The 15,698-nt window shown below is 47.8% G+C and overlaps 1 protein-coding gene across 3 annotated transcripts in view; it reads left to right on the plus strand.

The window, feature by feature from the left end:
• CIMIP1 (ciliary microtubule inner protein 1) overlaps window positions 1-15,698 on the plus strand; it is a 457,903-nt gene that overhangs the window by 240,290 nt on the left and 201,915 nt on the right. For all 3 annotated transcript variants that reach the window (XM_069651076.1, XM_069651077.1, XM_069651078.1), the window contains one exon: window positions 7,484-7,565. In XM_069651076.1, coding sequence (XP_069507177.1) covers window positions 7,484-7,565 — 82 coding nt within the window. The remainder of the gene's footprint in view (window positions 1-7,483; window positions 7,566-15,698) is intronic.

Consider the following 15,698-nt stretch of genomic DNA (forward strand, 5'->3'; position numbering starts at 1 on the left):
ACCCATACTCTGTCAGCTTGATCCCCAACTGCTGATACTAGCAGACTTTTCACATCACCTATTGCTAGAGGTACCCCGGCTGTGTGTTTCTCCAATGCATATATCCACTTGCTTGCCCCACCTGATAGCGGTGGTAATAGCTTTGACAGATTGGCCTTATCCATCTGAGCCCAGGGTATGTAATTCGGCCTCCCTCCTCCCCTGTGTATTAGTGGGAGTTGTAACTTCCCCTTTGTTGTCTTATCTGTACTCACCTTCATTCCGTTCTTTCCTAGTGGCGCCATTTTCCCCAAAATATTCCTTAGTCGTCCTGTCCACTCTTCTTCCATGGTTCTCCCTGGACACGCGCCCTCCACCCCTTCACTTCCTCCTCCCATTGCCATGCTTAATATTTCACTCTCCTCTAAGTCCTCTTCTATATCACACAATAGCTCCTCTCTCCCTCCTGTGGTCCTTATCTCATCGTCAGTACGCTCCCCCCTCTCCTCCAGTTCAATTATTCGGGATGGTTCTTCTTGTATCCTAAACAATATCTCCCCCTTCTTCCACCATTCCTCAATGGTTTTATCATGACTCTGTGCTCTTGATGTCAGCTCTGACCTAGCAGCATTAGTCGCAGTCTGTTCACATATGCTTTTTATCTTTGAGAGCTTGTCTTTTGCTACAGAGAGCCTGGACTCTAGGTCTTCTGTTAGTTTCTCTATGTTCACTATTGGTGTACTTACCTGGTCGCGCTCTCTATGACTTTCATATGGTGGGGGCGCTGTTGGCCCTCGAGTCATAGTGACTGTTGTTGGGGGTACATATGTTGGGTCACTGTATCCTTCTGCGGGCACTGGCTTATTTAGTATTGGGTACAACCTAGTTACCTCTACTGGTGACTCCCCTTGTCGTCTTTTGGTATCAGCAATGGATTGTCAGTGGTAGATGGCAGATCAGTACCTAACTCCCTTTTCTTGGGCGGGGGTACTTCTTCAAAAAATCTCCATATGTCTAATATTTCTCACCTATTATGTACCTGCTTCCCCTTGTATTTTAAACAAATGCATGTAGCTACCATATCTAGGACACTCTTGTCAAATGACCCCCCTTCTGGCCATATTTGGGGTAACCCTTCCCCCTTTAGCTCTGTAATCCACTGATCGTGATATTTCTTAATACATTCAGCATACCCAGGTAGATTCTTACAAATATGGGCTAATGGTGTTTCTGCCCCCATAGTTCGAGGTTGCTCGATACGGATGTATATCTATATATATCTTTATATAGATTTATCACCAGATATCTCTAAGTATTTGTGTATCACTGCTTGTGGGGACCTGCGTGTGTTTCCACCACCTGAACAATATAAGAATGGCCGCGCACAGCCTCTATTCTGTATACTTTAGGGGGCACATACAAAAGCAAACCACCCTTCGTACACCACCAATATCTTCAGCAAATTTACCCAAAAATCAAAAAAATACCAGTCACTTTACTGCATTGCGCTCTTTCTTGTAAAATTTCTTCTGGTCACACTTACCATGACCACACAATAATTATGCACTTATGACCACTTTTACACATTCATCGTGACACATATGTCCTGGCACATATGATGCGTACACACCCATAGGCAACACTCTATTCACAGCTCAATTTGTAATCCCTTCCTCCCTTGCTAGCTGTCCCTTTCTTTCTTAATCTGATATCAATTTGTCTTGTAGTTTTGATATAAACTCATCTTTCTACTTAGATTATCTTTTTTTTTTTTTTTACTAACCCTGTTTTTTCCCCGTAAACCGAGAGAGAAGAATAGAAAGAATAGCAGTCACTAATGTATTCACTGTGTCTTCCTTTTACCAGACACCTTTATCTTATTTTCACTTCTTCATATATTCCCAGTACTAGTCAAGATAGCACTATGCAGCGCCGCCTTCTACCCCCTCGCGGAGCTAGGTTCCTGTCTCTTTATCTCTTTTCACCTCTTGATCCTAATGGCCATATGCAAAGAAAAAGTAAAGAAAGCCTAGCGTGGTTCTTAGTAGTCCCAAAGTGTCCACTTTCAAACAACCTCGTTCCCTGTCCTGTTTTCCTCCCCCGCTCCCTTTATGGTCGCTCGCACTTAATACTCACGTGCCCGTCTTGAACCGAGAGTCTCCGAACTGGGTCCGTCCAGGCAGTGTTGCCGTACGCTCAACGGTCAGCCCCGGCTCTGGCGAGCGGTACTCAAAGGGGATTTTTCAATTGGGATCCCGTACCCTCTCTCTGTTGAGTGCGCACTTCTGAGCGTACCGGTCACCGTTGGCGGGCAGCCTTCCGGAGCCGGCGCACCGTGCGTATACCTTTTCGACCAGAGATTTTCGTGCCAAAGGGGACGGTAGGGATATATATAATAAGGAAAAATAATCATCACACTGTCGGGGTCACCACTGAAGGCGAGCGTCCCCAGATAGCACGATCCTCCCCACAGTGAGAGACAATAATGGACTCTCCCAAGATGGGAATAAGGTTAAAACAAAGTGCGGGTGAGCTTAATGGGAGTTTATATGAGTCAGAATAGGGCATGCAAAGGACTCTGCAAACTCCGAGAGCGCTCTGTCTGACAATAGCAAAGACAGGCGTATGTATTTACAAAACGCGTCATAAGAACCTACACACTATAGGGGGCACAAGTTCGTGGGGATTGGGTGGCGACGACTAACTATACGTGCAGCTGTGATGTGGTTTGCCGTGGTTGGTGGACGTCATTGGTTACCCACGTGGGCCGGGCCGGGCAGGTCAGCTGGGCTCATCCGGGCGGTGTTGTTGTGCCAGCCGTGACCAGTGTCAGTGATGAACGTCTTTCTTGGCTTTCTGCCCTAAGGCCACGCACACCGCATTCATTCAATATTGCAATATTATCTTCCCCGGTAAATCTTCCAATAGGTTATTCTACAGGTTAATGCAACACAGGAGGAATGCACCTAGAGTGGGGTCTTTTGGTGATACATCAATACATGGTTACCATCGTCCTGTTGACCGGGTATCATAGGTCGCGAGGTTGGGTCTCAGGGCAAGGGACGAGCTGTCCAAGTTATCATGTCTCGTTAGAAGTCATTATGAATGTGTTCCTACAGTGTTGCTATAATATTGGGTGGCCTAATTTTACAGGGGCCATTAACCTGGGGTGAGCTGGTGGGTCGTGGAGCCTGTTAAAGGGAGCCTTCGGGCCTGCGTTTATTGCCGGGGTTTACTGTTGGGTTGTAAATAATTCAGGTGGCTGGCCGCGGCCCTGGGAGCTGCGGCGGAACGTGAATGTTTGAAGCGGCTCCAGCCGAATTGGGGGAGGTGAAGCAGAGCAGCACAGGCCTCTGCTTTCCGTCTGGCAGGCTTCAATGGGGAGGAAGGGGGGAATGGCCTTGGATATGCCCACAATGGTATTTTCCTTGTGCGTTGAAGATTATGTGGAAGAGGCATAAACATTCATATAATGTACAATACTCATTGAGTCTTTTCAAAGCTTATGTTTTCTACATTGTTATTGCCTTTTACATGGCCCTTTCAAATGCGTTCCCTATACCCATTTTGCAATTAATAACTATTTGTTAAGTATTTAACAACCACAACATTTGTTACATTTCTATACATGCACGGTAAGCGAGGTAGTAGTAAGGTTGGTGGAGCACGCAGGAACAACTGGCCAATGAGACTGATGGCAGTGACACATGGTGAGCTTGGACATTCAAATACATATTGTGCATTTTCGTGCACCTTTTACATGAGCTCCCAATGGGGTTGAATGTGTCTTCCTTTGCACTCTAGCAGCATTAGTTCAGTTATGGCATGGGACCTTGGGGTGCATTCCTTGCGGCGAAACATATAACATGAAAACCCCGGGATACTTTTACCATTTGCGCATAGCTATGGGGATATGGGTACTTCAACCAGAATGCCATATAAACACACATTCTGCCCTCTTCCTGGAGGTTACATGTTTTAATCAAAGAAGGTCCTGGAGAGTAGAGTTTCGTCACGGGCAGGTTACATATTAGTATTTGGGGTCTCTACCTATATCGGGGGACCATGTTACAGTTCATTTCCACCCTGGCCCTGCTGGCCGGGTCATGCTGAGGGCAGTGATACACTGCGGAAGGTGAATGTTACAGTGTTTGCATCTAGCACTAGCTCATGTCCGTCTGCTCGTGGGAACGGGCTCTCAGCGGATCTGCCAGGGAGCTGCGGCCGCAAGGACAAGTGAGACTCTCCAAGGGTGGGGGCCGCGCTGCGGTGCACAGGGCTCATGCCATTTTGATTTCAAAAAATGGTTTCCAGGGCCTAGCTTAATACAGCATGTTTGGTCAATGTCTTCAGCCAGTGGTCCACCCGCCACCTGGGCCCTGGTGGCAGGGGGAACCCCCGACGAGCCATGGACTTCACAAGGGGGAGAGGCTGCAGGGGAGGGGGGGTCTCTTGGACCAATCCTCCCATACAGGTTGCATTGCTTGCTGCCCCTATCGGGGGTGTGAGATCTGCCAGTGACAGCGGGGGTACCTCCCCTCCCCCTGGTAGCATTTGCCCTTTGTCACATAAAGCTCTTAACTGTGTTATTTCCATTTGTGTGTGTGCTAACTGGCGGTTCTAATCACCTGTTAAACGTGCTATGTCCACAGGAGGCGCACTCGTGGGGCCATACAGGCCTCCTTTGTCATATGGTGGAGGTTCGGGGGCTGTTACCCCGCCCTGAGAAGTGGCGGTGGGTGGTATATACAGGGGTTCACTAAACCCTATCGCTGGCCTAGTCATTAAGGGATAGATTTTTGTTACTTCGGTTGTAGTTGTTGAGCATTCCCCTTTTGGTGTCCCGCCTAATTCTTCAGGTTTTTTCTGCTTTTCTATCATTCGGCTTGTACCTACCTCTGCCGTGGGGACAACTTCCTTGGACATTCGCCATAAATCTAACACTTCTCTCCGGTTCTGTAACTGTTTCCCTTTGTATCCTGCTAGTAAATGTGTTGATACTAGGTCCAACACTCTTTTGTCAAATGACCCTCCTTCTGGCCAAATTGGTGTAACCCCGTCTCCTTTTATCTCAGTGATCCACTGATCGTGATACTTCTGCATCCTGTCGCTATATAGTGGAAGGTGCTGGCAAATATGTGCCAGTGGTGTTACTCCCCCCATGGCAATGTTTCTTTTCCTTTCTTGTGTTTTCTGGTACCCTTGAATCTCTTCCCACCTCTCACTTGGTAGGTCAGTTACGATATGTGAAAATAGGTTCTTTATCAATGCTCACAAATATGGTATGTCACATTAGCTGTTCTTCTTGAGAGGTGTTACCTGGTCACCTCTCACCATTTATTTCTTTGCCTATTATTCATTAATCACAAATTATTTGTACTGAAATACTTTGGCGTGTTCAACAAGACATATACACAAAGCAGACCAACAAACATATAATCATGCAACATACACATGCACTGCCTGCGCGCATTTGTTCTTTCCCTATTCCCGTTACTGTCCCTGGCTTTTCTTCTTCCCTATTCTACCTATTATTTCGTATTCACTCCCCACCTCTTTCACCTTTATTATGTCTCAAGATTTCTTACCTCCATGGAAAAAGAATATTCTAAAAACTACTCCGAGTCTACTCGAGACCCCTACTATTTTCTCTTTATCTCTATTCTGCACTTGGTCGGTACAAATGTTATGCAGCGCCACCTTCTACCCCTTACGGGCTAGGATACCACTTCTCTTCTTCTCACTTCTTACAACACCTAATGGTCATATAAAGGATAGATCAGAAAAGCCTCACCGTCACTCACGCAGACCCTATTCTTAACTACCTTCCCTTTGTTGCTAATTCCCTTCTTCCCGTATTTCCCCTTACCTTCCTTTGGGGTCTTTGCAACCGGGACTCCACGTGTTCAGTCAGGTACCCTGAGGGTCGCCGCTCACGGCCGGACCTCGGTCAGGTCCATCCCCCAACCAAGCCGTGGCCTGCCTTGGCGAGCAGCTTTTTCGATCGGGTATTCGTCAACCAGGAACCCTTGACCCTTTCTTCTTGGTGTGCACAGTCTGGTCAACCGCGGAGGCGATGGTTCTGCTGGGGGGTGCCCTGGATCTCGCTGCCGGGCGGCACAGGCCTCAAGGCACCTCTCTAAATCACGTCTGGGTCACCAAAAATGTAGGTGCCTTTCCCGGCTTACTACGTGTGAGAGAAAATAAAATAACCACCCCTGTCGGGTTAGGAGGCACTGAGACCCGGCTGCAAGAGTTCAAAGGATGGTTTATTTCTCCAGCTAGGAAATAACCCAAAAAACTCCCACCAACATTTACATCAGTGCTAGTATATATATTAATTAAAGTAACTCTAACAAAAAATGGTAAATGGACCCGATTGGCCAGGCGGTGTGGTGCTGTAGGTGTGGGTGGCATCTCTTCCTTCTGGTTGGCTGAGTGGCTGACGAGATGACAGACGTCAAATATCTTGTGCTCCACGCAGGTCAGGGTCCGGTCACTGTGGTCACTACCTAAGCTAATATGTTGCATTCGAAAAACACTAAATAACAAATTATCTAAAACATTTTATGCTACTTTTCATATTTCTACACAAGTTACACATAACAATTATTGTCAGTACAATTGGGTCATTTGTGGCTTTAATTGGAGGCCTTGACCTTATTGTGCATGTAAAAGAATCAAGCTGAGTTTCACATATCTGCTAAGTTTTTAGACCTATTAGTATAAGTAAAAACATATATTGTGATAAGATGCTTAAGGTTAGTATTGGGTGTGTTGGGCGGGTTTCGCAGCACAGGCGAGGGTCTGGCACTTGAAAGAAAATACCTTGCAGGGAGTGCAGGGTCAAGATGGCAATAAATTGTTCTTAATGGGGATGGGTGGATGGCACGTTTATGGGAATGAATCGAGCAGAAAGTGCTTAGCTCATTCTGGTTCACATGCTAGTTCTCAGACGAGCAGTGATCTCAGAGGAAGAAAACTGTATCATATTGTTTGTTGCAACTTTCTCCGGCTTCTGCGTGAGAATGGAAGCGCAGAGCTTTCCTTCGCAGGGGGAGTGCAAGTGTGGGGCCCAACCAGCTGCCTGCGTGCCTTGTGTGTGTGTCTCTGTCCTTGGCTGCTGCGGTGGAAGGGGAGCTGAGCATTGCTGTACTATCGCGGTGAGGCCTGTTTACCCAAGATGGAGTCGAAAGGGGCACAAAAGATGGATGCCCCGTGTCCTGCTCAGTAGTCCCATCTATGTAGCAATCAACCATGGTTAACTTTACATAAGGGCAAGGGTCAATCCCACTACCGGAGGCACGTGGTCCAAGCCTTGTACTGAGGAGCGTACGACGCGAGGGGGCCTGAGGACCCCTCGCTCCCATACACAGTTCACTGTCTTGACTGCAAAAATACGTTAACATGTTATTACGTGGTTTGTATTGTAACAGAAAGTTCACTTGCTTCTCCTCACTCTTGCTTGGAATAATATTTGTTCATATTTGTGTTTTACCTTCAGGAAGGACCATGTGGTAATAGAGCTGGAAGCTGCAAAGAAATGGCCCACTAGCTGGGGATTTTTGAGTACATCATATCAGGAGGTAAAGTATTATCTTTAAGTGGAGCAACTAATTTATGCAGTTAGAAGTGATTGGGAGTGTTGCTTTCATTATAACCGAAACTGCTGTATTGACTTAGCCCCACTTGTTAAAAAGACATGCTTGCATACTAAGGGTAGATGTGTGCTTTTTTTGTTTCATGAAAGTTGTATATTCAATTCCAATTATTTTTTTCTACTCGTTTTTAACATATTTGATTTTTGTAATCAAGCATGTTTAAAAATGAGAACATCCAATGTCTTAAATTGGGACCAACATCTGTGCTTAGTGATAATTCATTGTTGTCACTGATGGCCTTAATAACACACCAACTCCCAGAGACGGTTCAAGGTTTTTACAAGAATTCTTGTAAGAGCCTTACAAGGTTGTCCTTCGCTTTCTGGTCTAGAAGAAGTAAGAGCCCCCTAACCCCGGCATCCCTATTCCCCAGGTTAGCATCTAGTGCTTGTTAACCCCTGTTATCAAAATTCTGGCTCGCTGTCATGAGGGCTTAAAGGCGTCCGCCTTCTATTTCAAACCTTCCCCATGGACTTCCGCTGTGGCTCGTAGACTATTCAAAGGTTGGTTCCAAGGGGTTGTGGGGTTGTATCCTCCACACACTCAAGCCCCATTCTATCACCTTCCTATCATACCCTGATATTGTTCTCCCTATTTCTCTCTCGTGAACTTTATTCTCTTCCTGCTAATCTTATCTCACTAACACCACCCACCTTCTCTCCTCTGTCTTCCTGCGACTTCCTTCTCTGTCTCTCTGATGTCTCTCTCTTTCTCTCAACCTACCTCCACCCTCTGATGTTACTCCTTGCTACTCTATCCCTTGAGGCTCTCTACTCTGATACTACCCTCCCCTCCCCACTACACTGATACTCTCCCTTCTCCACTCCACTACTACTTCCACCCCACCTTCTACTCAGTCAATGTCCTTTCACTCTCACAGTCAGCTTCCACTCACCCTCTTTCATTAACCCTCTCAATCAACCACTTTACAGACACTCACAACACAGTACCACTTGCTCTGACTAACGAATACTTCCCCTTTTCTGAAAATCGCCTTCACACTCCTGCCCACCATCCTTCCAATTTCTGGTCTCTTGGTCTGCCAACTCCACTTCCTCTGATCTTGCCTGGACAACCCATACCTTCCTGTTTCCTGTCCCTACTTTATCCTCTCCCTTCTTCTCGCATTGGTCTGCTTCCCTGGGCCAATCTCGCCTTATCTTCCCTGCTCGGGAGGTATGGTATGGTATGGTATTGTTTATTTATATAGCGCCTATATACAGAGGCAAGTGTTTCGAAGCGCTCAAGGAGGGTGGGACCACGGGGAAAAAACAACAATCGCTCAGAGTCTTTAAAATCTGAGACGATAATAGTCTGCCCAGGCAGAGTAAGTGCATAAAATACATTTAACAGTATGGGATGTAGAAAATAGGCCTGACAGCGATTCTGCAATTGTAACTGTAAAAATTATGGGTGAAGAGAGGGGAGAAACAGACAGACAATCTTCAGGCGTGGTGCGTACGGATTGAGCAAGTGCACAGAGGGTCACGGGGAGAGGAGGGTCAAGTGCACACGGATGGTTGAGACTGGGTTAAGTGCAGACAGAGTCACATTCTTGGGTTAATTTCTCAGTGCGTTAAGTGTGGGTGGGGTGTAGGTCGCTGAGGTAAGTGCGAGAGAGGACTGGTGGGGTCCTGGGGACCAGTGAGACTCTCAGGTACATCAGGCAGCCAGTCAGCATGCTAAGGGATAGGCGGGAGAGAGGGAAAGAACGGAGAACTAGGTTAGCAGGGTAGAGGGACAGAGAAGGAAGGGGAGAAGGGGTAGGTCTAGAGGAGTTTCTGGAATTTCAGGAGTTCCGGCTCCAGACATAGGGTGGCAGGGTGGCTATTCCAGAGGGAGGCACCTGCTGAGGAGAAGGATCTCCCACCAAATCTCAGCTTGTAGAACCGGCTCACTCGCAGAAGGTTGGAGGTAGATGAGCGGGGGGCTCATGAGGGACAGTATTTAGGTAGGCAGCGTGGAAGGTAGGTGGGCCGCAGTCCTGAGAAAGCCTTGTGAACAATCCAAAGGGTCTTGAATTTGATCCTTGCAGCCACGGGGAACCAGTGGAGGGATTTCAGCGCCGGAGAGATGCAGTCCTTGCGCTTGAGGCCAAGAATAAGTCTCGCAGTTCTGTTCTGGATGAGTTGCAGAGGGCACAGGGCAGAAGAAGGGAGGTTGAGGAAGAGGCTGTTTCAATAGTCCAGCCTGGAATGAACCAGGGTTCTGGAGACAGTGAGCCTCTGTGGGAAAGTGAGAAAGGGTAGAGTACCTCTGAGGATGTGTGGCTGATAGTTAGACTTTCTAGAGATGTCTGAAATATGAGAGGAGAAAGAGAGGGTGGAATCGAAGATGACCCCAAGGTTTCTTGCTACGCAGGTGGGTGCAGGTGTAGGGCCAATGGAGGCCGGCCAGAGTGAAAGTGGGAAAGCAGGGCCAAGAACGATATCAGTCTTAGTGGCGTTGAGGCAGAGGTCATTTGCAGCACACCATGACTGAAAAGCGGACAGACAGTCAGATATGAGCGAGGTGGAGGAGGTGGCTGAGGGTAGACTGAAAGATAGTTGCGTGTCATCCGCATAGCAATGGAATTCAGAGGTGAAGGTGGCAATCACCCGTGCCATGACAGCCATATAAGTTGAAGAGCCAGGGGGTAGGTTATAACCCTGGGGAATGCCACATGTAGAGAGAGTGATAGTCGAGTGAAAGGCTTCTAGTTTCACCTGGGATGGGCGATCAGACAAGAAGGAGGTTAACCACTCCAGAGCCTGACCTGTGATTCCCAGGGTGTCGCAGAGATGTACAATCAGGATGTTGTGGTCAACCATGTCAAAGCCAGAGGAGAGGTCAAGGAGAATGAGGATAGAAGGGGTGTTAGTGTCAAGATTTGAGAGCAGGTCTTTAGGGGTGTTCAGAAGAGTGGTTTCCGTGCCTCTGGATGCTCTAAAGCCAGATTGATGGTCATGGAAGCAACCAATAGATTCAGTGTATAGGGTCAGTTGAGAGATAGCCAGTTTCTACAGGAGTTTGCCCAGGAAGGGAGTGATGGAGATAGGGCAGTAGATTGTCAGAATGGAGGGGTCAGCAGAGGGTCTTTTGAGCAGAGGGTGCACAAGGGAGTGCTTCAGTGCAGTTTGGAAAACTCCAGTGTAGAAGGAGAGATTGCCGAGATCAGCCAAGGCAGGTGCGATGGAGTCGATGATGTCCTTAATGGTTTTGCAGGGCAGGGGTCCACCTGTTTAGATGAAGCCTTCATAGATCGGTCCTGTCTGCTAACCTCTTCCGGTGTGACAGGTGAGAGAGAAGAGAGGGTAAGTGGAGGGGGGCCAAGGGATTCTCTGGTGTTGGTGTATGCTGTGGTGTGGAAGAGATGGTGGAAAGGATGTCTTGGCTTTTTGTGGTGAAGTGTGCAGGCAGGCCGACCAAAGATCCTGGGTGGGCGTGACAGAAGAAGATGCAGCTGCAGGATTGGCTAGCTCCTTGCATCCTTTGAAGAGTTTGGCCGTGTTGTTTGATGCTGCAGAGATGCAGGCTTGAATAAAGACTCTTTTCTTGGTGTGGATGCAGAGTCGATAATGCCTTTAAAGCTGCTGCAGGCTAGTTTGTCAGATGGTTCACCTGACGCATTCCATTTCCGCTCAGCTGCCCTACACTTGCGTTTAAGGGCAGCCAGGTCGGAGTCAAACCAAGAGTTGCACTTTTTTGGAAGGCTTCAGTCAGACAGGGGCAAGGTTGTCAAGGGTGTTGGATATGGAGAGATTGAGGACAAGGGGGAGTGGCGTCCAGAACAAGCCGAGGCAGTAAAGCAAGTCAAAAGAAGCCTCTCACAAGAGCCTTGTCTAGCTTACCCTGTCAAAAACAAGGAGTTCATCTTGGACACAGGGTTCTCGAATACATGATTGACACCAGTATTATATCAAAAGCATGACAAGGTCAATAAAGTCATCTCCAATGGAAGCAAGACTTTATCCTCTGTGGAGGAAAAATTCAACGATTGTGAGAAGGCACTCCTGGCAACGGTGTGTGCATTGAAGTATTACTGCCCATTCATCCATGGGAAACACATCATAGTGGTGTCATGGTCATGAACTCAGGGCACAGGCATGCAGGGGTCGCATGCACAGGAGACCTGGGTGGACACTGTCCTGGCACCTTTGGCGCCAGGCTCATGAACAAAAGTAAAGAAGAACATCCATTTAACACCAAAAAGCTTTTATTATGGACATAGCACTTCAGATGCATTAACCTTGAACATTCCATCCATTAAGCAGGATGCATTAACCTTGAACATTCCATCCATTAAGCAGCCCTAAGTGTATTCTTGGGTGTGGCTGCTAATGGATTGCCTTTGCACATGCTCACTCTCTAGGAGTGGCAGGGTGTGGCTGGTAAGCTGGCCCTAATGGGTGTGCCCACGATCTCAGCTATATAAGCTGCCCCGATCCTCAAAACAGACGCTTTGCGTTATTCTGCCCTTGCAAGCAGCGTAACGCTCCTGGACTTCATGCTTCCTGCCAGCATACTTACCAACTGGGGAAGCTGTTCTTACCTGTACATCTCTTCGGCGAACCAAGTATTCATCTTTACACTTTCCGGAACGCCGAAATCTTCATCTTGGCACCGCAGCACGACACGCTCCATCGTCGACAGCAGTGCCTGCAAGGAAAAACCGAAGACAAGGTTAGACATTGAAAAAACAGTCAGTTTAAGGTTGCGCTTCGCCATACTTCGTACTTTTCCTTAAACCATCACTTACCTGCTGTTGAACATTGTGGTAGCATCCATCTTCAATCCGGCCACGTCTCGCGTCTCACAGCTGCATTGACGCCGCATTTCCATCTAAGGGAAGAAAACAGAAGAGAGACATTATTGCGGGCATAAATAGGAGCAACATATAAAGACATTAAACAGAACGAACAGCATCACAAGAGCTCAAGAAAGACTTACCAATCATAAGGAGAAGCATAGTCACAGCTGGACTGGACTAATCCTTATCAGTGAAGGAAACTAGATCCCATTCGACACACCCCTGCCAGAAGTAGCAGGATGGAGAGCTTATCTTCCATAATTCACAGGTGAGCTTTATGGGCCGGCGCATGCTCACAGAAATTGTTCTTTGGGGTAAAGGGTTAGAGAGGTACAACAATCACAGATTGGCGCACCCACACACTCTTATCTCCACGGAGGAGCAGTATCACCACATACTACCGCTCACAGCTTTTCTACTGAGAGAGAGGCCTGAAGGGGGTGTTTCAAGTTCAGGGAGGGCTGCAACCATGCCCCAGCGCCACCACAGAGACCAGGTGAGCGTAACAAGTGGAGACTCCACACCAGCCTTAGCAATACCTCCAAAGTGACACAATCCAAGCCGGAAATGTGAGTAATTCCAGAATTACTTCATGGATTCTGTCAATGCAAGGCTTTCCTGTGGAGGTCGGGTATGGCCAAACAAGAAGAGTCCCCTCGAGCAAGGTCTGGCTGACTTGCATGATTGTGTCAGAGAAAACTGTCTGCAGGACAAAAGTCTTAAAACCCAGGATAAGATGGTGGCATACTTGAATTCCCTGCACAAAGTCTATGAAGAAGACAAGTGCCAGGGAATGGCCACAGTTTATGTGGACGGGTGCTCCTACCATGTTGACAACAACAAGGAAATGAACTGGTGGCCGGCGTTGGGAATGCCTGGGCGAATGATGCCCGGGACCCTCTGCTGGGTACAAAATCGGTCCCCGTAGTGTTCAGGTGGCAGAGTTAATGGCAGTCCATCAGGCCACCCTCACTGCCGTCCAACACCAACTCCACCAACTGGTCATAATCTCTGACTCAGATTATGTCCGGAACGGGTTGGTGGAGCACCTGGTTAATTGGAAAACCAGATGCATGCTATGTGCTAATCACAAACCGGTTAAACATGGCAAGCTAATACACAATATTGATGATCTCGTCACCTCTAGTGGGATGACCATCTATTTGAAGAAGATCAAGGGTCATTCTAGAATAGAGGGGCCAGACAAAACTGGAAATGACCTAGCTGATCAGCTGGCCAAAACCGGAGCCATCCAGGGGGATCTCCTCGAGATTGAGTCCGTGTTGGGGCAAATCCAGGTCACTCTTGTCACTAGGTCCCAGAAAAATGCTCACAAGGAACTCTCAACTGCCCAGTGGAGTAAGGAGACCCTAAATGCTGATTTAATCATGGCACAAAAAGGGGATCCGATTATTGGAAAATGTTATCAACACATTGAGGACCCTGAGAACTTTCCTCTGACGGATACTGATTACATTGGGAAAGAGGACCTCAGGGTGTTGATGAAGTGTCCAAAAATTTTCCAAATCCAAGATGGTTTGTTGGTAAGGAGATCCATATCTGGTTTTGACCAGTGGGTGGTCCCTATATCATTCCGAAGCCTGATGCTAAGTCACGCCCATGATGCGGCCTAGCCGGTCATCGGGGGTTTCACACTACTTTAAAAATCTTGCGGGAGATTGCATACTAGCCATACATGGGGCTGGACCTTCACCAATATTTGAAGGGGTGTCTTGTGTCTGCACAATCTCAGCCAACTTCACTCACACACCGAGCTCCCCTCCAGAAGAGGGGGATGACACTGCCTTGGTCAGACTTACAAGTAGATTTCATCAGGCCCGTGATTCGCTCCGCTAGGGGAAATGAATACATGCCAACAGTAACATGCTAGTTTACCAAATGGGTGGAATGTCTCCCGGCCCCAAATTGCAAGGCAGAAACTGCAGCTGCCCTGATGATCAACCACATCTTCTTGTGTTTTGACCTATCCCAAAGGATTGAGTCAGAGCGAGGTAGTCACTTTACCAGCGAAGTGATGACGAAGAGCGGATCGGAAGTGGCCTCTGAATTACGAGAGGTGCGGCTTGATCTGGAAATCAGAATTCCTGCCTGATGTACAGCACACCGAGAGGTCCTTTTCTCTAATGTGCCAGCTCGTCAGTTTCGCTGTGCCTGTGCCTGGAGGATACGACCTGTGTAGGTGAGCTGTGTGTGAGCTGCAGACTTTGTGGGTGCTCAGAGCCCACTGACACTGAGCCGCCCCATTGAGGTATGCAGGGAGGGCTGCCTTTGGCCCTGTGGGCTGTACATTGCGAGGGCTGTCTCAGGGTGGTAGTCAACTGAGGGAGTAGGTGGAGGAGAGTAAGAGGAGGCAAAAGCAGCCACTGTTACTTTTTTCCATGAGCAACTTTGAAGCCCGGTGGCTGTGGCGGATGTATTGCTGCAAGAGGAGAGGAGAGCTTAAGGTATGTTGAGAGAAGAGAGTGGTCAGTCCAAGAAAGGGAGGTAGTGAGAGGGATAGAGAGAGGGATGCCAGTAGAGATGAGGGCAACCAAGGTGTGGCCCGCAGTGTGCATGGTGCCACAGGAAAGGATAGAAAGGGTGAGAGAGTCGCAAAGGTTACGCAAAGGACCTGAAGAGTCAGGAGAGTCCAGATGGATGTTCAGATCACCCATCTGGAGGAATTGAGTGGAGGAGGAGAGTAGGGAGGAGACCAGATCAGGCCATTATGAGAGGAAGAGAGAGGACTGACATGGTGGCTGATAGAAGGTGGCCATAATGAGAGAAGATTTTGGGAATAGTGAGAGTCTGCAAACAAGGCACTCGAAGGAGGAGTGGATGATGGACACAAGTATCCATTCTTAGATACTTGTAATAACTGTAATGTAATAACTGGGCAGGCTAAATTCAATTTTCAGCAGGACAGGAGAAATACATGCAGCAACTGGGCAAGCTATATTCGATTTTCAGCAGGAAAGGGGAATAAATTGTAATAACTGGGCAGGCTAAATTCGATTTTCAGCAAGACAAGAGAACTGCATGCAGTAAATGGGTGTTACAGATATCAAAATGAATGACAAAGCAATTAAACCCCACCCCTTTTTGGCTTGAGGGTCCGCCATGGCGGGGTAATGGCAGCCTGCATTGGGAAATGGATTTGCTTGTGTTAGGTAACCACGCTGTGGTTGAATTCATGGTAAGTTTTTGCACAATTCTGTACTTTTTGTCAAAGAGCCGCTCTGTAGCATGTTTGCAGCAGTATGGGTTGG

Source organism: Ambystoma mexicanum, chromosome 3p (genome assembly GCF_040938575.1).
Source record: "Ambystoma mexicanum isolate Mex_15411 chromosome 3p, UKY_AmexF1_1, whole genome shotgun sequence".
Lineage (NCBI taxonomy): Eukaryota > Metazoa > Chordata > Amphibia > Caudata > Ambystomatidae > Ambystoma > Ambystoma mexicanum.